General features: G+C 36.3%; 1 gene segment (V, D, J or C); it reads right to left on the bottom strand.

The window, feature by feature from the left end:
* Positions 1-960: 960 nt before the first annotated feature.
* LOC134612703 (T cell receptor alpha variable 4-like) lies at positions 961-1533 on the bottom strand. The segment is given in 2 exon segments: positions 961-1319; positions 1495-1533. Coding segments are annotated over 2 exon segments (354 nt in total).
* Positions 1534-7739: the final 6206 nt, after the last annotated feature.

The raw sequence follows: 7739 nt of genomic DNA, 5'->3' as shown, positions 1-7739 counted from the left end.
TTCACTGATCCATAGGTATGCCCCTCCTCGTACCCTCCGCTCTGCCCTTGACCACCTCCTGACCGCTGCTCGCACACGTACGGCCAACTCGTGCTTGCAGGACCTCTCGCGGGTGGCTCCTCTCCTATGGAATAGCTTGCCTACTGCCATCATACTCTCCCCTAGTCTTCAATCATTTAAGAAGGGCCTTAAAAACCATCTCTTCAGCAAAGCTTATGGCCTCCCAGAGTAATTACATACCTGTCTCCTGCTCTCTCCTATGGGACAGTGCTTTGCTCTCTCCTCCAGCTCTGCTTCACTCCTACTTGATATTTCCTGATATTTTACATCCCCCCTCTCAAAATATTGTAAAGCACTACGGAATCTGTTGGCGCTATATAAATGGAAATAATAATAATAATAATAATAATAATAATAATAATAATAATAGGCTGAATCGTAACGCTATAATTTTGTTGTGAATTGTCATTGTTGTCTTTAAACTAACCGCAACTAATTATATAGAGAATAGATATTTGGGTTATTGGTAAAATTAGTGTAACTTTACCCATGCTTTATATAAATGGGCTAAGAGAAGAAAGCAGTGATGAATAATATATGAATTATTAATACTTTGTATAATGTATTGAATGTTTGGAGTGACTTATCTGTATTACCTACTGTAAGAAATAAATCACGTGAGGTATTGACAAATAGTATAAACATTACATATCTATTTTTACTATCAACAAAAATGATTGATCCTTCCACCCTTCTTTTCATTTATACTTTTATATATATATTTTTAATTTTATTTTATTTCATTTTTATTTTATTTTTGTTCTACTTTTTTATATTTATTTTCCTTAATTGTACTATGTCCATTACTTGTTTGTTTTCAAAAATTATATTGTTATATTTTATAAATATTTATCAAGAAAAACTGTTTGAAAAGACAAATAAAAAAAGAATACAATTCAGAGTTATGAGTAAGATTTCTCTCAGCTATCACTAGATCACATATTATACAGGCTGTGAGTTTGTCTGTAGCACTGTGTCACTTGAAGCACAGAGATACACTGCACTCTGCTCAGGTCTGATGTTCTGCATAAGGAGAACGCTGGACTTTCTGTCTTCAGCAAATACTAGTTTATATTCAGTGTTTGCAATTAGCTGGAATCCACTAATTAGGAATCTGAGTCCCTGACCAGGGATCATTTTGTACCAGTGAATATAGTCACCAGTAGTAAGAAAGGGGTGTTCGCAGGTGAGGTTAACATCTTCTCCTGCTAAAACATCCTCATTGGGTTTCTGCATAATATTTGAACTGCAAGATGAACCTAAAACATAAAGACATTTTTTTTAGAAATCACATGAATAAAACAAAGTACATTAATACATACATGTAATGCAGATGTCAACAGTTACTTTTAAATCCCTGGAAAGATATTCACCACAAACATTGTAATAAAATAATAACACACACAGCTGTGTTCTATAGCCAGTGGGACTTACAGAGAATTAATATTATCACAGCTCCTAAAGGGATCATGTTTGGTGACATGTCTAAGGCTAAATGGGTCTGGCTTAAGTATGCAGTGTTTTTGTTTGTCATGGATAAACACACCCACAGATTGTGTGTCAAAAGAGGAACATTGCAGTCATCTGTTTAACACTATCACCACCTAGTGAACACTAACAGAAAAGCTAGCTACCTGTATTCTAACTCATCATTAGTAGAAAGCACATAAATATTAGGTGTTTCACGTAGATTAGTACCATTACAGTCAGGGGCGTACCTAGAGCATTTTGCACCTGGTGCAGATCATGTGTTAGGCCCCTCACCCACATGTTTTGGTAATGTTTTCAATAATATTTAAACTCCTGCACCCAGCATTCACAAAAACCCTTCACCCCCCTTACATAAAATTCATGCCCCTCCCCTTCACAAAATCCCAGACCCTCCTCCCCCATTAGTATGCCACTGACTAGAGTCATTAATCAACATATTGATTATTGAGCAATTAAATGATAACTTCAGTAAAACTAAAACTTTTAATAAAATACTGTTTTTGATTACAAATAACATGGTTGTATACTACTCTGGTGATTTAGAACTACCCTAGTCACCCCTTCAAAGATAAAAAAAAAAAAAAAAAAAGGATAGCCAGAGTGCAGTAGCAAAACTAATGCAGAGAGGACCCCCATTTAGCAAAATAATGGCCAAAAGGTAGATCCAAATGTGTTGAACTTGGACAATGCATTGCCCACTAGATACTTACCATTTGCCCATCCTTTCAGGATTGTATTTGTGAGCAGTGTTTGTGTGTTTGAATGCAAGCATGTTTTTTGTATAGAGTATGTGGGTGCATGTATTTGTATGTATTGTTGCCTTTGAAATACAGTAGTGTACTTGTGTGTTGTGTTTAGAATTGAATGCAGGGGTGTTTTTATATGTAGTGTTGGCTTTAATATGCAGGAGTGCTTTTGTGTTTAGTGTTGGTGTTTGAATGCAGTGGTGTGTTTTAGGGATCGACCGATATTGATTTTTTAGAGCCGATACCGATACTGATATTCTGTGAACTTTCAGGCCGATAGCCGATATAATTTGCCGATATTCTGTACATTTACCATTTTGGAAAATAAAAACTGTTTCTAAAGGTAAATGCACAAAATATACATGCCACGTGTAGTGGATGCAGTGTGTTTAGACAGGGGAGCTGTGTATGTTTGTGTAGTGTGTGTGTAGGGGATGCAGTGTTTGTTTAGTGTGTGTGTAGTGGATGCAGTGTGTGTGTGTAGTGGATGCAGTGTGTGTGTAGTGGATGCAGTGTGTTTGTGTAGTGTGAGTGTTGTGGATGCAGTGTGTGTTTGTGTTGTGGATGCTGTGTGTGTTTGTGTAGTGGATGTAGTGTGTATTTGTCTAGTGTGTTTGTGTAGTGTGTGGGTAGTGTGCGTAAAGTGAATGCTGTATATACTAAATGCAAAGTGTGTGTGTTTGTGTAGTGTGTATATAAGGAATGCAGAGTGTGTGTATTTGTGTAGTGTGTGTATAGTGAATGTAGTGTGTTTATATAATGCAGAGTGTGTGTGTTTGTATAGTGTATGTATAGAATGCAGAGTGTGTGTAGTGTGCATTATATAAACACACTACACACACACACTGAATTATATAAACACACTACACAAACACACACTGAATTATATAAACACACTACACAAACACACTGTGTATATAATGCAGTGTTTATATAATGCAGTGTGTTTGTATAGTGTGTGTATAATGCAGTGTGTTTGTATAGTGTGTGTGTATATAATGCAGTGTATGTTTGTATAGTGTGTGTATATAATGCAGTGTGTGTCTATACAAACACACACTATACAAACACACACTGCATTATTATACACACACACTATACAAACACACTGCATTATACACACACTATACAAACACACTGCATTATACACACACTATACAAACACACTGAATTATATACACAGTGTGTTTGTGTAGTGTATGTGTATAATAATAGAGTGTGTGTGTGTGAGGGGGCATTTTTATTAAAACATTTTTTTTATATTAAATTAATATTTTTTTTATATGTTTCATTATTATTATTTATTTTTTGTTGTCCCCCCTCCCTGTTTGTTGCCTTGCCAGGGAGGGGGGTCCAGTCAGTGGCATTGGCTTAGCTGTGGGGGGGGGGGGGATGGGCAGCAAGCGTTTACTCACCTCCCAGCAGCTCCTCCAGCTCCCCAGTGTAAATCTCGCGAGACCCGCGGCCGTCATAGCTGGCCGCGGGTCCCGCGAGATTTACACTGGGGAGCTGGAGGAGCTGCTGGGGGGTGAGTAAACGCTTGCTGCCCGCTTTCCCCAGGACCGCCGGGCTTGTAATGAGCCTGGCGGTCCTGAGAGGTATTATCGGCAATATCGGTATCCCTATTGGCCGATACCGATATTGCCGAAAATACCGAATATCGTCCGATTATATCGGTAAAACCGATAATCGGTTGATCCCTAGTGTGTTTATATATAATGTTTGTGTATGTTTGAAGGAGTGCGTTTGCATGTTGTGTTGGTGTTTGATTGCACATACATACATACTTAGAGAGATACACACATACATATACACACATATAAACTCACTAACACATAAACACACACATTCAGATACACACTGACACTCAGTTACACATACCGACATATACACAGACCCTGACACAAAGAAATACACATTGACACATACAAGACCCCAACACACAAATACACACTGACACATGCGCACACACACTCAGATACACACACTAACACATGCATACACCTTGACACACAGATAAACATACTGACACATACACACACTTGACACAGACACATACACATTGACGCACAAATATACTCACGGACACATACACACACTGACATGCAGATACACACACAAAAAAACTCTCATGCATCACTCACTGTGTGGAGCATGGAGAGAGCCAGCTCCAGCCCCACACTCCAATCAAACTCAGCCAGCATCAGTTGGATGCCATTCTCACACAAAATGTATGTTAGCAGGAGGCAGGAGGGAAGATACCAATATAAAAAGTATATGTGTGCTTCTATTTATGTTTGTGTGTGTTTGTGTGTGTATGCGTGTGTGTGTATGTGTATGTGTCAGTGAGTGTGTATATCAATGGGTGTATTTGTGTGTCAATGTGTATGTATCTGTGTCAGTGTGTGTGTATCTGTGTTAAGTGTGTGTATGTGAACTACTTTAACTTTCTCCCAGCAACGTTGATACTACAGAGACCCAGTCGCACTGTTAAAAGACCACTGTGCCTGACTGGGCTCCTGTTCTGCAATAACCATTTGGTAACCCTAAGTGTATCAGCCACCTGATGGACTCCATGAGCATATTCAGCCACACTGGCTGCTCCGACAGTAGTTTCCGCTGCTTTCAGAGTGGTAGGGATGTCAGGGAGACAGGGAACAGGGGAAAACTTAGGTGTTATGAATGGTGCTGTGCCACGATTGATCAACTATCACCAGCATGCTGTGCAAGCTAACAACAGACATCCAATATGCAAAGAAATAAATTAGTCAGCCCAGAACTCTTGTTCTCTTCTGGATACTAAATACTAAGTGATGCTAAAAGACACGGAGTTACACCTCTGGTACCAAAGGACTATATCTTCATATCTGTACCATTTTCTAGTGAAATTCTGTATATAAAGACTCCAGACACCAGGACAACTTCAAATCACTAAAGTGGTTATGATGTTTGGAGTAACCCATTAAAGTGAACATCAATGCAAGAAATGGAAAGAAAATAGTATACCATGGAAACTGTCATAAGGACATGTACATAGTGGGTTCAATGGGTAAAGTGCTCGGGACAATGCTAAAAAGAGAGGAAAGATGAAGATGATTTTGACTGAACGAGACTGATGAGTGAGGGGCAGCTGCAGAATTAGAAGAAGAAGCTGAATAATTATATTTGTAAACAGGTGTGATTTCAGGAATTTATGATTTGACTAGCTGGATGTGACAATGACGTTTATTTCAGCAGCAGGGCAAAAATAAAATAAAAGTAAAGACATCATGGAGGTGTGGGTGTGATAAATAAGTGATGATGAAAGAACTGAAAGGATAGATTATAATATAATAAGAAATGAATGAGAACATAAATTTGAGCAAGGAATTTGAACAGAGGAAATTGACAGGTTTGAAGCCACTGGATTGAAAGGAGGTTCATATTAAAATGTCATGTTTATTTAATGTTCCATTAAAATGTTATTCACATAATAAATTGAAAGATGCATACATAAATCAAATTGCTTCAGTATATGTGACCAGTTGTTTACACATTTCAGTATGCATATTTATTGTAAATGCACAAATGTATTAATCTGTAGCTAAATATACTATAACATATACATGAGACCTTTCACTTAACAGTGAGTTGCAGTGACATTTCACTACGTTAAAGTTGTTTTGGTACCTGGAATCTCCCTCTTTAGAAGAAAACTAACTTGTTTTCATCATCATTGTTTTGGCCTAAAGCTTTCAAACCAGCTGTGTACTTACCACATGTGCCTGTTTATTCAATGGACAGTTTTGTTGTGAACACTACAGCACTTTAACCCTTACAGCGTATTGTAATTGCTATTGGGCAAGTAATGAATCCACACACTTATACCTTAAACGTTTTTAATTTATACATTCCATAATGTTTAACATCATAACTCTATTCTATGGCTTCTGACATCATTTTAAGAAGTTAATGCTTGCACTATGGAAATATTTTTGGAAAGCAGAAACATCCGTTACAGGGACATAACATTTTTAATATGAAATGAAAAAATATGAAATAAACATGTTAAAGGAAATGGGTTCTAAGGTCGTTTTAATGCGATGGTCTCAACAGGCAATTATGATATTACTATACCACATGTACCACTATATTATATTACCATAATTTAATTTTGAGGCCGTCACATTGAGCCAACATTAGATCAATCTCCTAATCTATCTCTCAATCTATCTTAATCTGTTTATTTCATTAACAAATACAATGGATTTTCAAGGAAACTATTACTGACTGAGGAAGCCTTCAAGGTGAAAAGCGTTTTGGATGAGGATAATCCATTTTTAATCTTTCTAAAAAATGTTTCATCTTTGTTGCATTTACTGTTACTTGATTATGTTTGTTTTTACAAAATTTGGCATGTCATATATTTTGTTTAAATAAAGCTGAAAATAATAATCTTATCAAGATCTCTCTGGTACTTGTAAGCATTAATGTTGCCCTAAAAGAGGTGCCTGCCTACGGAATAGAGGCTACTGAGAGAGGCTCTGTTATATGTGAGTATGATACCTCTTCTATATATTTTATACATTTTTATCTTAACATATTGAATATATATGTGAATTTTGTTTATTGCATATATTGCCCATAACATACAAGAAAGGAAATCTCCAAAGAAGGGAAAGAGTCCCCACATGAAAGAGTCCAAAGCCATAACTAGCTAGACACATCTCTGGCTTCTCTTTTGTGAGTGGACATTTAATCAATTTAAAACATTCTTTTCCTTTTATAGCTGTCTGCATTATTATTTTCCATGCTTTTTAAAAAAAAAAAAAAAAAAAGGTTTTTATCAACACTAAACAGGGATTTGAGTAATAATTGTAGGTGGAAAAGGTATAAAGTATGTAACACAATTTAAAAAATATAATTAAAAGTGACACAAACCTTTTTATTCGGCACCATAAGCATTTTAGATAATATATTAATACTAACCATTAAGATATTTGTTTGCACATAAATCGAACACTATGTGTGTGGACTTGTACAGAACTGCATGTAAAAACACTTTATTGGATAATTGTTTTATTTAGATGAAATTTATTAAGCACTCCACCAATATAGAACTTACATTCTTTTCTCTTATGGTTTTAAAAGTCATGAACATACACATAGTTTCTTATGCATGGCTAATGCTAGTGCATGTGAAACCCACGTGGGTGGGTGAGAGGCGGGTAACAGGGAGAAGTCAGTGGTTTAATAAACTGCCTTAGCTGTGAGGCGTGCTGACCAAGTTTATAGTAGGTTTATACATGTTTATTAAATACTTTTTTAAAGTATGTATTGCTTTCGTTTAGTTTGTATGTTTGTTAAAAATTGTTTGCTTGATTGTTTCAAAATAATTGTGTTTGCTAATATCAATAATATTGATATTATTGAAGAACAAATAATTTTAAAATTGTTTTCTGA

This window comes from Pelobates fuscus, chromosome 5 (assembly GCF_036172605.1).
Source record: "Pelobates fuscus isolate aPelFus1 chromosome 5, aPelFus1.pri, whole genome shotgun sequence".
Classification (NCBI taxonomy): Eukaryota; Metazoa; Chordata; class Amphibia; order Anura; family Pelobatidae; genus Pelobates; species Pelobates fuscus.
Note: the sequence above shows the minus strand (reverse complement) of the source record. Positions and strands in the feature narration are given on the sequence as shown.